The following is a 15,385-nucleotide window of genomic DNA, read 5'->3' as shown; positions in this document are numbered from 1 at the left end:
TTTCAAATTGTAGAATTTTTTTGTGGTTTTTGATTCATTTTGAAATGTGTGTTTTTACAAAAAGCCACAGAAATTTGACTGAATGTGTTTGTGTTTGTCTGTGTGTGTGTCCGTGTGTGTGTTGGTGTGTGTGTGTGTGTAAGTTTTACTGTGTCTTTGTGTGTGATTGTGTTTTTGTGCGTGTGTGTGTATGTGCACACATGTGTGTGTGTGTGTGTGTACGCACAACTGTGTGAGTTTTTTACATCTTTGTTTTGCATCTGTGGCTGTTTTTTGCCAAATTCTATAAGAAATGCTCTCTGTGGCAGTCATACCTTTGTTTGTGTGTTTGTTTGTGTGTGTGTGTGTGTGTGTGTGTGTGATTGAGCATATATTTTCTATGTAACATTTATGCTCTAGTACCAGGCCTACCTTTCTGTGTTGAAATTTTCAGATTTATTTTGGATGCATTGATATTTTTTAAATAAAAGGAAAAAAAGTATTTTTTTCATTTCCCATTCATTTCAATTGGGGACTAATTAAGTGATTTTTTACGCCTCTTTAGAACGACCGAATCAAGCCCATTTTTTATATGAATCTTGACAGATAATATGGAAAAGTCACAAAATCTTACTCCACTGAGATGAAGGGAACCATGTTTTTAAACAAAAAAAAAGTGGCTTGGGGTAGAATTTACCCCAAAGGTCTTATTAGGGTTAAATTGTCTTCTGGTCTTTAGGTCCAGCATCTTCTGTATATATGGCATCTTTCCAACAGTGACTGTATAATGTTGAGATTCATCTTTTGTTACAAAAACTAATACACCAGAAAACACAAAACATTAAAGACCAGGGCAAACTTGAACAGGAAGATTGCGCCAAATTATTATAATTCTGTCTGCTGAGAAATATTAAATAAGGTAACTTCTAAAGGGCATTACTAGATGATAAAAAGACAAAATAATAACAACGTTCAGCTTGTTCAGGGCAGTATTAAGTTTAAAGCAAAAAGGCCTCTTATTTTTTCTTAAATACTAACATTTGAAAGATTCTACAAGGGAAAGGTAAACATTGTTTGTTTGTACATGTAATGCTTTTAATGTTGCTTTTCTGAAACATACTGATAGATGTAAGACACAATAAGAGTATACTTAAAAAATATCTGGGTATACAGTACCTTTATTTATAACTGGAAAATCTTTAAAGGTCATTTTCCCACTTAAGCACCGCTCTATGTCTGATTTTGTTTTAACCAGTTTGTGTCAGGGTTAAAGTTTAACCTGTACCTAAAAACAGACTAGCATTTTTAAGAGTGACCTATTTCTTGCAAACAAACAGAGGAGAGTCACATTTTTTTATGTTTATTGAAGGTTTTGAAACTTCACAATGAAACAAAACAATGTACTCAGATGTACATGGCATTAGAACAATGCAACCAACTTTGTGTCTGTGCTGGGGTTTAATGACTTTGATCAGGTATCGAGAGAAAAGATACAGGCTTGAGCTTCAATTTGGAAGCTGTTACAAAGAGGAAATGAGACAATTCAGAACTCAAAGTTATACAACATTGCAATCCAAACTTAAACCTGTGATTGCAGATTTAATAGCCGTCCTCTCAAATGCACTGATCACAACCTTTAAATATACATATATCAAATCAAACCTTGTAAAATCAACAAGATGGCAAATGAATGCAATTTCTCACACAGACATGAGTACTATAAGGTCTTTCTCCAGCAACAGCACCACCACACACACACACACGCACACACAAACAAACAATCAGAGTCTCACTTGAAAAATAAAACTTTGTTTTTCACTCCTTTTTGTAAAGTTTGTTCAATCATTTTAAAATAGTTACCAGGTCAAACAGAGAGAAACTGTATAGCAAATCTGTTACCTTAAATTTTCTACCCATGCTGTTATAACGGTCTCTCTCATTATTCACTTTTTTTCTCAAAATATTTAAGATTCAAATGTTTTGTCATCCATCACCCATCCACCATAAAACAAGCTTTCAATACAAGTAACAAATTAAAGGATTTCCTACTTTAGAAGACGGCAACTTTGTAAATTGTAGAAAGAAATAGCAACAATTGGCCTAGCTAACTGCATTTTTGGAATCTCTTGAAAGAATTTTAATTTGAAAAAAGTAAACTGCAATGTAAATATGTTATTTGTCGAAGAAATGATCCATTAAAGGAGTCCATACACCTCTTCTGTATACTTGTGCATCCCACTTAACTATAGTTACATGAATTAATTGGATATTATGAGTTTTGAAAAACAACCACACTTCCATGACCACAAGGAGCAAATAAAGAAAAATTAAACAATCTATCCATGAGACTTGGTCATACAAAATACAAGGGATTCAATTGTAGCTCAAAATCCGGCCAACAAAATAATTTTACCCTTGCAGGGGAGCATTAGCAAACATGACTTTTTAGTAACATTTATGTTTAAGAAATAAGCACCTGCTGTAATTAGTTTTCAAAGAAATTAGTTTGAAATAAAATTCGCTTGCTTTGTCACATTTAGCCCCCACTATAAAAATAGTTTGCAGGTTCTACCAATTCACAAAGTACATATGCAAATGTGAAAGAAGAACCATCTGTGTATAAATATATTAAAGATTTAAATTTTTTTAGGCCCAATTTTTAAAAAAAGCTGCACACCATAGTTTTAAATATAGGCAAAACAAACTATTAAGGGTGCTCTTGGAAATTAGAGTCAAAAATGTACACTTCACACCATTTAAAGGAACATGTCGACTTTTGCGGACTTTAGCTTATTCACCGTATCCCCCAGAGCTAGACAAGTCCACACATACCCCCCTCATCTCCATGTGTCCCGTAAATCTGACACACACACCGCTAGCCCAGCCCAACACAAAGACCGGAAGCAAATGGCTCCAGCCAGCACACCGCTCCCAATATGCGACAAAACAACACCAACTATTTATATGTTGTGATTTGTATAGTTACAGCGTATACAAATAAAAAGGTCACATGAGACACAGCCATCTCCCAACCGTATACACACTGGGAACAGTCCTTCGCCTTCTGAGAATATAGTTCCCAGTATGTATACGGCTAAAAGATGGCTGTGTCCCACACGACCCCGTCACCTGTACAAGCTGTGACTATACAAATCACAACATATAAATAGGAAAACGTTGCCATTATTTTGTCACTCATTGTGAGCAGCATGCCAGCTGGAGCCATCCACCTCCAGTCCCCGTGCCAAGCCCGGCCAGCAGTGGGTGCGCCAGACAGTAATACGGCACGGAAATGAAAAAAGGTATGCATGGACCCATCCAACTCTGGGGGATACGGTGAAGTCCCAAAAAGTTGGCGTGTTCCTTTAAAATCTGCTTATGGAGTATACATGTAGTATTTTCAAATGGGTACATCTAAAAAAAAGAAAAAAAAAGATTTAACTTATTGAACTGATAGATAGTACAGCCAGCAGATGGCAGACTGAATATGGAGAACACCTTTGAGATAAAGTTTCTGGAATTGTAAAATGAACTGTATTTCTCTGCATTTTGAAAACAATTTGACTAACAATAAAAATTCTGGAACTTCTCAACCCAAATAGTATTCTTTATGCAAACGTAAAAGGGTTACACTATATCTCTACCACCCTTCAGTCTATGCGCACCCCCCCAACAAAACAAAGGCAACCTACATTTCAAATAGTTTAGCCCTAATTCACTTCAAAGAGGGTGAATTAAAAACAAAAATCTACCAGATCTCAGAAACAAGCCATTGTACTGTATGTTCCTCTTAGCATTTAACATGAAACAAAATAGCAGAATGTTATAGAGTTATGGTGTGCCAAAATATAACATTGCTTTTATACACCCCTTCATTTTAGATCTTGCTAGATACTTATGCTGCAGGTGTGATGCATTATTACGCTAAAACAGCCACAGCTTTTTGGTACAAGTGAAGAAAATTAACTGTTGTTAATGAAAACACATGCATGCTCTTTTCTTGATTAAAAAAATAGCCATCAGTACTCACTTCAGCTGTGGAAAGGGGTATTAACTACAGATCAACCTATAAACCAATTTTTACTTTATACATAACATTGTATCGAGTAAAAATTGTAACATAACATTTGGCTAAAATATCAAACTGTAATGCAATAGTTCTTAAAGATGTAGAATCTAAGAAATTGTATAACTGTGTCAAAATACTTTACTAATCCCCTTCTAAACCTTGATCTGCTTAAAGCCCTCATATTTGCACCAGTTTTTATATTGTGTGTTCCATGTATATTGCAACTGAAAGCCAAAACACCTTAAGAATTTGTCAATGTTTTGTTAATATTTTTGTTATGTTAACAAAATAAAACCTATTAAACACAATGGCTCTATTAAGAGGTATACTCAAGCAATGCAAGCCACATCCATCTTTAAAGGATATACAGCCTTGTAAGGGTTTTTTCAATATCCTTCTGCTTAACATGAGCTCTGTTTTTCAGTTTGCTTGTTGAATTGTTGAACTTGTCAAGTTCCTACCCTGCTTAATTCCTTTAGCATGCTTTCAAGGCTGAATGGAATGGCAACACCAATGAATGGTTGATGCAAAACAGCGCACAAAAGTGTGTGCGGGGGGTTCAACAGCATTTTTTCTTTCAACACACCAAACCTCACACAACTCTGTCCTCCAAGTAATCTGAAGGTAAAAAAAACAAAAATCAAACTAATCAGGGTCTGGGTTTTTTGCAATCGTAGTGCTTTCAACCTGACTTCGGAGTATTCATAGTTAGGTCACGGAAACTTATACTATTAGAAAGACTGAGACTAGGTTCACGAGCACATGCACAATCAATAGGACCACAACTATAGCGTATCCCAGATCAAACATAAAAGAGAAGCTAAAATCTAAAAGGGGTAAATTAAAGAACATTCTTAATGCTTAACTATGTCTTTTAAACTCTCTTCAAATTTGTTCACCCTTGGTATAAGCAGACTGAAAAAAGTCTATAAGAAATGCTGTTGAACAAAATCACCTAACTACATGGTCAACCTATTGCCAAGTTTTCCTGTTTATGCTGTTATGCTGTTTCAGGTGAACTGACAGAGGATTAACAGGCCCAAGGACAGTGGGTAAATAAGAGCCCCATTATGGGCCTGGGGTTGCTGTTCTCATGAGGGTCCTGCTATCCCTCCTCCGGGTTATGGTTGAAAGTGATGGGAGAAAATCAGCATTGGTATGCCTTGGTGCTCGGGAGACAATTCATATGTTACTGCTTCCTAAAAAGCAAAGGAATGCACAAAATTTAATGTCATTCAAATGTCAACACCAACTACATAATTCCATGCAAAGTAGTATCTACATTTTTATCTTTGTGACCAAATCATTACATATTTTTGCCTAGGCTAATGGGCTCAAAGCAATGTGCAATTTGTAATCATATGCTCTAGAAGTTTGTGCAATTCTTACCTCTGCACTGAGAACCTGGAAATAAAGGAGGGCACAGAGTACTTTGCCACCAGCACTCTTCTTGCTGGATAGTAGTTAAGCACTGTTCTCCAAAATTCAACAGAGGAAGCTGTTGGGATAAAGAGTCAAATGGCAGATAAAAGATATAAATTAGAGTGAACCCTAAAAAGGTTTAGATTTCTTAGTGCAAGTGAAAGGAGGTGATACCAAAGTTCACTTCAAGAGTCAAGATCTATAATACAATTGTACATGTTTTTGTGGTCTCTGATGGTGGCATTTAGAACTTAATTCTACGATCTACTTTGATTCTGCAGCATATTCGAACTTACCTCATGCATATCTTGAACCCCACCAAGAGACTTTCCACTTTTAGGACTCTGATCAGTTGCGGCACATTTGCAAGACTCTGTCTCTCTGAAAGAATCCTCTTGTTGAAAAACAGAGGAATGCACATGAGAACACAGCTCCGGCACCACTGCCGTCTCACAATGTACGCAAATCTCTTGTTCAGTAATTGGCAGAAGGGTGCTGCCACCCTCCTGCGAATCAAGTGATGTCTGGGCACTCTTCTCCATCCCAGACTTCTTTAATCTGGGTAAGAACTTCCCAGATTCTAATTCAGATTTCCCATAATAAGGACCCTCACACTCTGCATCCTCCTCAAGTGGCTTGAGGTCAGCCTGTGGGTCATCAAAGAGGTCTACCTGACCAACTGGAAGACTCACTTCTTCTTTCTCAGACTCTGCATCCGACTCACTGCAGCCACCCGGAGACAGTTCAGAGGCAGATATTGGCCGGAAATGAGTCCTTGGGGAAATTCGAATGGCCCGATATTGAGTCCGGTTAATGCCATATAACCAAGGGCAAATGGGCTCATTGTCAGAGTCTGAGCATAGTATGGATTTTGGCTTGAATCCCGGGCTGAACGATGCCATATCCTCTGGCTCAAAAGAGCATTCCACATGCAGGACCTGGGAAAAAGGGTTGTTTAGATCAAAGGATGAAAACGGGTAATCTAGTCCCGGTTCTTCTCCACGGAAGCCTCCACATGATCCAAGTAAATCTTCATGGAAGACAACAGAAAATCCCTTATTCAAACCATCTCCTGGTCCCTTGGCAGCTTGCTCATTTTGACCGAAGGACACAAGAGGTCTCCACAATGGCTTGTGGCCAGGAGCAAAGCAACTGCTTGTGTTCATAAACACATCTGCCCCGGCAATTGTTACCATATCAGAAGATGTGGCTGCTGCACACTGCAACAAACTCCCACAAGCATCGCTAGGTGGAATCATAGCCCATTCCCTGTCACCACTTAGAGTCTTTAGCTCTCCATAAACCCCTCCAAGGATAAATGATGTGCTGTCCTGTGAATTACCATTCCAGGGCTTGGCCGGTGTTGTATAATCCCCATCCATTTTACACAGCTTGTTTTTAGATAGCCCATCATCCTTTTTCTGCCCATCCCAAAGATGATACTCAGAACGCTGCACCGCTTTCTTTTGAATAATTTCACCTTTTATATCCTTGTCAAGGCAACTGCACTGTAAGTCAGCAGCCTCTTCTGAAAACAAGTGCTCCCCAGTATTCTTTACCCCAAGTGTTAACACACAGTCTCCATCTCCAATAGCCATCCAAATGTCTTTTATTATCCCTGAGGTGTATTCATCAGTTTGTTGATTTGGGACATCTGAAAACACAAGAGCATTATAAAGTTTACTCTCATCCTGCTCTAATGCTATGCCACAAATGGACTCCAGTTTTGATTTCTTATTGAAGGGCTGGTTGGACTCTGTGCCTACACTCGGTTCTTCCTGCTGGTGACTTGAGTTTTCTTGCAAGAAATCCAAAAGGTCCTCCTCCAGGCATGAAGGTGGAATAAGGGGGATACAATGGACCTCTTCATTACCAAACTGAGCAGATTCTTCTGCTGGAGCACCAATCTGCTCACTATCTGAACGCGTCTCTTCCGAGTGGGACCACGGACTGCATGTCCTTGTTGATAAGTTAGAGCATTGTTCCGTTTCATCAAAGGCACTGTTTTTGGTCCAAATTAGCAAACGGGATTGTTTGTTTCCTTGTGGATCTAAACAGCTACTTGGATCTACATTGTCCTGACCCACTGTGAGTGAGTCACTGGGAAAAGAAAATGTAGGGCTATCATACTGCAACTCAAAAAGTGAAAAGCAGGAGTTCAGGGCAGATATGCTACCACTGGCTTCTTGGAAATGAGGTCCTACAAAAGCTCCAGACAGCTTGCTAAGGTTATACGAAACATTGTCCAACACTGGGGAGAGCCTAACTGGAGAGTCACCTGGACAACTTTCTCCCTCCAAATCCTCCAAACTAGATGATGAATGACACTCCCACATTTGAGCAATGTTTTCCATGTCTTGTGTGAAAGAAGTATCAGCTTCTGAGGCTCCCAGAGAATCCACCCTTATTGCACTTTCCCCTTGCAGCTCAAGGCCATCTAAAACTACACATCCTGCTTCAAAGTGTTTTCGCTCAATGCTTTTCTGACGAATCATGTTCAAGATTCGACTTTCTTGTACCGCATCTGAGGCACTAGGATCCAATATGGATTGATAAAGATCAACTTCATAGAAGTGAGTGATTTCAGACAGATGCTCATCATCTAAATCTTGACCATCTTCAGGAGGAGGGTAACTCGGAATCCCATTTAGTTCAGTAACCTCTTCATCACCTTCACCAGGCACTTCAATGAAGTGCCCATCCACAAAAGTGCCTGCTGCAAGGTATGTCCTTTGAAAACAAGAATTTGCAATGCAGATTCCTTGAATTCTTTCTGACAGACAGTCTACATCAATGGACATGGCTAAGTCATTAGAAGAGTCTTTTTTACTCCGATACTTTGTCTCCAATTTACTTCTACTAAGGGGAACAAAGTACTCAGAGATGGGCTCTGTGTACCAAAGAGGTTCTTCCATATATTCCTTTTTATTGACCTCCCCTCCTGCCTCCTGTGCCTCAACCAGATTAGCATCTTTGCGGATCTCCCTCAGAGGCCTCTTGCCTTTTTTCATGTAGTGCTGCTGTTGCTTATGTGGGCCTCCAGTAGTACTGTTGCTGCCACGTGCGTTTTTCCTCTCCTCTTTGTCGATAACTTTTAAAGCCACTTTGACCTGTCCACCACTGCGCCCTTTTTTGTTTCTGCTGCTGACCTCCCGAGACTTGTGCCTGATGCGGACTGTTTTGCAGCTAGAGGTCTGGTCACACTGATTACCACTGGAGCTTGAGCCAGCCTCACTAGAGCCAGAAGACCATGATCTGGGACGGAATCTCCCCTCGGTCCGGTGTCTGGCCTGCCTCTTACTCTGATGAGCAACCTGATCATCAGGCACTACTGCTGTGCCACCATGGAATCGGTTCTCCTTCTCCCTCTTAGTGCGTCGCTGCTGGGCCCTCTCGCTGGTTGGATTGGAGTTGGGTGCATCAAGTGTTCTGTCTTTAAAAGCTTCACCTTCGCTGGTGCAGTCTTTTGGGGAGGATGTGTCTGTGCTTGTTTGAGGGACAGCAGATGATGATGAGCTGGAATATGTGCAGGCTTTAGCTTTGTTCCACACGGTCATAATTTCTTTGAGACAAACTGATTTTTCTGAGAGAGGTGGAAAGGCTTCATAATACCTAAGGGAAGAAAATACCCTATAATTAATTAAATGGCGATCATAACTCCAGTTGTACAGCATTCCATATTATTGCATTATAGGCTATAAAGTTCAATTACTTACATCTCAACCTGGTCCTTAGAAGAAAGTGATTCATCCAGTTCAGGAGACTGAGATAAATCTGTTTTTTTCCTTTCTTGCTTCTCTTTTTCTATAAAGACAATAGAACAAAAGGTAAGACAAAATCATACCTTTCATTTTGTTGTTAAGAAACATTACATAACTTATATAAGTTGCATATTTACATTGTCAGTACAGATGTAATGACTGTAAAAGAGTACATGCCCACCAACCTTTCTGTTTGTTTTGAATATCCTTGAGTTTAGAGCAGAGCTCCTCAACCAAGCTTTCAATTCCAGAATTCTGAGAGGGGAAAGGATAATTTTATTTAGAATTAGAAATGTAACAGTCTATATGTTACCCTCTGTATTAAATTATAGTTACTGGACAAATGTTATCATCTTAGTGCAATAAGACCTCTTAGAGACTTTTACAAATCATTTTAGGGTTAAATACTCATTTATTGGTTTCACAGGGGGCTAAAGACAGTGACATTTTTTTTTAAGTCTTGGTGAGGAGAGTAATTCTGGAATGTCACCCACTTAACTAGTCTTTTTTCTAACTTATAATTTGAATGTTAACCCTACCTATGCTGTCATACAGTAAGTTCCTTATAGCTGTGCCCTTTAGCACTTCTGAATTAGCAACACAAATTTAAATTTAGCAGCACAACCATTTGTGGGAATTTAAAACAAGAGTGGCAATTCATTTGGTGAAAGAAATTTCATGAAGCAAAGGTCTTACTTCATCAGATGCTGAACGCAAACATTGCACAGCAGCTTGTTTCTTCATCTCTTCCAGACTAAGATCAGGCCCTCCCTTCCTCTTGCTTTTCCCCCATTTCTTCCCCATTCCTTTATCCCAGCCTAGGAAGATGTCATTTTCCTGTGCCAAAAGAAAATCAGGATTTGCTCCGATTGCTTATAATGTATGTAGTGAATTTGATGCCATAACAATTGTTTCCAAAACGAAATAATTACAAAGTCATTCTCAAGTAACTGGAAAAACCTTTGTTTAAAGAACAATATATCACAGTCGCATCCTGTTAGACTTTGTCTCATGTGTGCTTTATAAAAGAGTCTAGAATGACATGACATTTTTACAGAAATACAATACTAGAATGCAATGATTTCTTTCCATACCTGGTCCCGCAGTTCATAGTCATAACTGTCGTGCAGCAACAGGCTAAGGACATAGCGTGTGTAGATCACTGCATCTATGCCACATTTCTCCAGCTCCTGACCCAGCCAGCTCTGCACTGGCCCCAGTGACTGCAGTGAGGACATCTCTGAGGAGGACACAGGGCCTGACAAAGGGAAGGCCCGCGATACTCTTTCAGGGGCAGGGCCGTCTGAGTCTCCACTCACTGGACGCATGGGACTAGGTTGGAGCCATTCTTAGAAGCAGTTGCATGTTCCCAGGTAGACATGTGGGAGTGGTATAAAAGGGACAGAGCTTAGACGATCAAAGAGGAGAGGAAATTTAATCCAGCAGGACAAACACAGGAAGGTCTACATGAAGAATCATGTAGAATCTTCTATATAGTTTCTTTCCAGTGATGAAATGGGGGCTCTAATCTTCAGGCATGCCTGTGACCATTGGAAGCTAACAGCTTTCTGAATGGGCTAACTTTCAGTCATAAGGGTTCATCTTGAATGACAGCTGGCTCCAGGCGTAACCTGAAAGATAAAACAATACACTTTTATATCACACGAATGTAATACCTATTCCAACAAACAAATCTTGATTATTTTCTTATTGATAGATAAATAATCCATATTTATTTATTGTTCTTCCAGCTACGAAGCAATGAGAAAAGTTTTTAAATGACAGTAAACCTGTAGTATTTTTAAATAGACAAACACCATTTACTGTATGGGGTAATTTATTAAAACTAGAACAACAATCAACATCGGTCAAGTTAGTTGATAACTTTTACATTAACAAGACATTAAAAGTATGATCTACATATAGTAACCAAATGAGACAATTCAAATAATGTAAAAGACATGTAAACACATGTACATAACTAAATCATTTTTGCAGTTGAAAAGCCCCTGTGGCTCTTTAATAAAACTGATAACAAAACTCTTTGCACTGCAAGTAATTTTTCTGATTTATTGTGGGTGCGTTTAAATTATCACACCTACTGAGTGACCAATAAAAAGGCCTTTCATTTTAGGGTGTTCATACCGCCCACAGAAATTCAGCTTAGCATGCAAGCAAAACTTTTCTACTCCCAAACAAAAGTTTTTGACTGGCAAATGATGAAAGCAGGGAAGGAACTGGAACTACACAAGAAAAATGATTTGCCTGCCAACCATTACTAACATTTTTAGGCTTAAGAAGAGCTGTATGTAACAGAGTCATTCATCTCATTTAGTAGGATCCACCTTTTTTTAATGAGGAAGTAAGTGTAAAATAAAGTGGAGTTTGTTTTTAACAGTTACTGTATTTATTGTTCACAGGCAGTTTCTATGAAATGTTTTACTGGATGAATGTGTGAATACAGAGATTATGGATGTGCATGCACCACATCCACAATCAGCTCTTGTGTGTGGATTATGGTAAAAACAAATATTTTGTAGATATTTACTATTTGTACCTTTTATGGCAACCCCTGACTGCGCAAATTATGCCGGTCTTCTTGGATTTCATAATAAACATTTACAAGCCAGTCAAAATGGCACACTGATTTTCCTCGCAATGCTACTACCATTACCTTTAGAGGCTCACTGGAAGTTTTACAAAAAAAAAACTCAAAGATGGCGGCGCCCACATTTACGTCAAAAATAAGGTGGATAGAGCAGGATAGTGTTAAATGCTGTCCAGCTCCTCTGGGGTCAAATGTAGTCACAATACATTCAATCGTGAAAAACAATAGATATTTAAAAGTGGATGGTTGAAGTCTGAATTCTCACAACTAATGGGTATTATCATGTTGTATGAACGACTAATAAGTGATAAGGAATGTACGATAAACTAGATAGCACGCACTTATGAAAAACTCTTTAAGAGGGTAACTATCAACAGATATTCATCAAATAAATAGGTACAATAACTTTCATCTTTCATTGCACAACACTACCAAAGTCCTTATAAGAGAATTTCTGATACAGAGCGTTCCATTGACTGCAAGCATGATTATCAGTTTTAAAGCACCGTTGTTGAAAAAATCTGGTAAATATCACCTTGTGTGTTCAGCAATGAAACTAAAAGTAATACCGGTTTGGAATGACATAAGTATGAGTACATGACAACATAAACTACATTGTAGGTGGACTAACCTTTTGAATCTTAATTTAAACAGCCCTGCCCAAGTAATAAGCAATAACACTATCATCTCTGGAATGTTTTTTTTAAAGAGAAGTTTAATTTCTGGTATTCATGTCATGCAGGATAATACAAAAGATTAGAAAAAAATGTAAAGAAACAGGTCATACATGCTATGACTCAGCTCATATTTAAATGCTAAAATGCCACTACCTTAACTACGAAGTAAAAATGTATAGCCACAACACAGTTAGGTGGTGCACAGAGAACTATACATTAAATTTTCTTTGACCCAGAATAAGGCAAACCTATACATGACAAAGAAAAATTCATGCAAAACCCTTTTTCAGTTATTAAAACAAATCTAAGATTTACATGCAGGCAATTAGATATGTCCAAAACATTAGATAAATACTGATAAATTATTTCACTTCTTTTAAAATAAACAGAAAATGTCCATATGTTCAGAAGACCATATCGTCCACCCCGCCTCTGTCGTCACACCCATCATCGTCATACAGTGTCACTGTGTATTCAACAGCGCTTTCATTGATAAAAATGACTACACTCAGACATTTTCGGCTAGCTCTTTAAACAGTAAAACTAATCACAATTTTTAAACAGTAAAACTAATCATAAAGGCCTAGATTTTTTTCACACATAATTACATTTGTAGCCATTTGAGACTGACACAGAAGTTATTAAATGAGGAACTACCAGGTTTGGAGTCTGACATTTCGTACAGTAGTGCAATTCAGACTACAGCACGTTTTCTTTTTTAATACTGTAACAGAACATTAACGCAAAAATATATATATACAGCCGGTGAACGTGAAATACTGCCCTTGACATTTACACCTTCACATGGCTTGGTTTAATTACGTTATAAAATAGCTACACTACTTAGTATTATACGATAACCACAGTCGTGTATTAAAATTCAACTCAAAAGTGACATCGTTTAAATATGTTTAGTAGACTCTACGGCTTAACAGGAAATGTTGGACAGTGACGGGGGAAGAGCGTTTGACAATGACAATGGAAGAGCGGAATGACAAGACGCCAGCTGACTAGCAAATGGCTAACTATCACCTGACACACGCCAGTTACCAGACATTGAACTCAGCTACTTCTCTAAATGTACTGATTATTTGTATTTGCGGCTGTTTATTTTGTTCAATGGACATACTATATATATCCATTACAACTAGTTTGGTTTAATAAAGACGTACGTCACCATCTAAGAACTGTGCTGTAACGTTATACAAGCCACACAAACCACTTATCAGAATGCTTAATTTGTTGTTCAGCTCAACAGTACTGTGAGAAGATAAAATCGTGCAAGCTGTGGTAAAACACTCTTTAAAGTTGCCGTTCTGCCTCATAGTAACCTGCTTGATATGTTACAAAATGTTTACTGGAAAGCTATTTTAAATGTATGCACAACAGGTTTCCTTTAAAATTGCGAAACTCGCGGTTTGACTTTAAGTTACCTGGTGAGCAAGACAAATGTCATAGTCGTATACAGTGTCAATCTGACAGTGCTAAATTGTAAACAAATGACCGCTCATACAGTCTTGTCGGCTAGCTAATTCGGACACCATTTTACGCAACAAAGTGAAACCCTAGTCCCGGTTATCACTTCCTCGAAATCTACAGACAACGTATGCGTCCTTGTTTCAAACTAACCGTCGTAAAGCGTTTACACATGTTTTATTCAAGCATTAATTTAAAAAGAATGGCGTTTAAAACTGGAAATGAGACGTTAGTTTACACAAATATTAAGGGCTAGCTCTAAGCTAGGCTAACGCCGTTGTAGCTAGACCGGGGAGGAGGCGCGGCTGATTTGCTTAGCTACAGACGTTTGTAATATCTGGCACTACGACCTAAAATATTCCCTTTCAGCACAAGTCGAAACCGGGGTGCATTACACACATTTTTAACACGCTACATGTCCAAACACAGTTTGAAAGAATTAAATAACCTTACCTGCTGTAACCCTACGCAGTGTGCTAAAGCAGCAGCAGGAGAAGCGATGACTTCTCTCCCGCTGCCGTGCCGAGCTCAAGCACTGAAGATCCGCCGCAATAGCGTCACAGATCAGGCGCAGGGTAGAGTATGTTACGTCCTTAGCGCGGGGTAAGACGCAGTTGACGACATTTTGGATCAAGCTGGTGTTGCATCATATGTCGCCTAACATCATATGACAGTTGCGTTTGAGCCAACATGGCCGGTAGGGAACGGTTTAAAGTCGACTTTAGACGCCATTTTACTTGTCTCCAGGCAACAAGACAGATTGCAAATGTTACTATGGCTGATATCCCTCCGCTAGAGCTTGCATCAGAACGAATGAACGAGTTCTGTCTAGTCTAAATTGTACTGCGGTGTGTAAAAATGACAACATCAAAGGGTATTTGAAGAAAACGTAATTGTGCTAACTATGCAATACAACAAGTCTTTCTTGTAAAGTAACTTTGGAACGAAATAATTTTAAACACAAGGTTAATTTCACTGATACATTTTGCTAAAATGTCTGAAAGCTCGCGTAAACCTCAAAAGTTTAAGTATTTTTTTAAGAATAGACTGTATGGCTGTTTTCACGTTTTAAATGATTGCTGTTTGTAACTATGCATGAATTGTTAGGCGTGTTCGATTTAATTTGGTCTGCGCAGGCCGTGCAGGGCACGACATCGAAGTACCGCGAGAGCGAAACAAAAGTTGCGCCTCTGAATTGCTCTCGCGGTACTTCGATGCCACACACCGATTGGTCCCCGCAGCGCCTCATGAAGTCAAACAAACCCATAATCGTTTAAAATTACAAACGATCTCCCACCCCACTTTTGCTCCATGTTATATATTTAAGACACCAAGCAATGTGTTTTAATGTGCGATTAGCTGTGTAAGTGATAAAAGGATGTGATTGGATTAA

At 38.7% G+C, this 15,385-nt stretch overlaps 1 protein-coding gene across 1 annotated transcript; it reads right to left on the bottom strand.

Annotated features, from left to right (window-relative positions):
* Positions 1–1,323: 1,323 nt before the first annotated feature.
* On the bottom strand, positions 1,324–14,740 carry kiaa0232 (KIAA0232 ortholog). The gene is made up of 8 exons (XM_055206873.2): positions 14,446–14,740; positions 10,326–10,862; positions 9,928–10,068; positions 9,417–9,486; positions 9,187–9,274; positions 5,767–9,082; positions 5,438–5,546; positions 1,324–5,247 (listed from the first exon to the last, which is right to left on the bottom strand). Exons 2-8 carry the CDS (start codon positions 10,557–10,559, stop codon positions 5,231–5,233), a joined length of 3,975 nt encoding a protein of 1,324 aa, XP_055062848.2. The 5' UTR covers positions 10,560–10,862; positions 14,446–14,740; the 3' UTR covers positions 1,324–5,230.
* Between the last annotated feature and the right edge of the window lie 645 nt (positions 14,741–15,385).

This window comes from Misgurnus anguillicaudatus, chromosome 21 (genome assembly GCF_027580225.2).
Source record: "Misgurnus anguillicaudatus chromosome 21, ASM2758022v2, whole genome shotgun sequence".
Taxonomy (NCBI): domain Eukaryota; kingdom Metazoa; phylum Chordata; class Actinopteri; order Cypriniformes; family Cobitidae; genus Misgurnus; species Misgurnus anguillicaudatus.
Note: the sequence above shows the minus strand (reverse complement) of the source record. Positions and strands in the feature narration are given on the sequence as shown.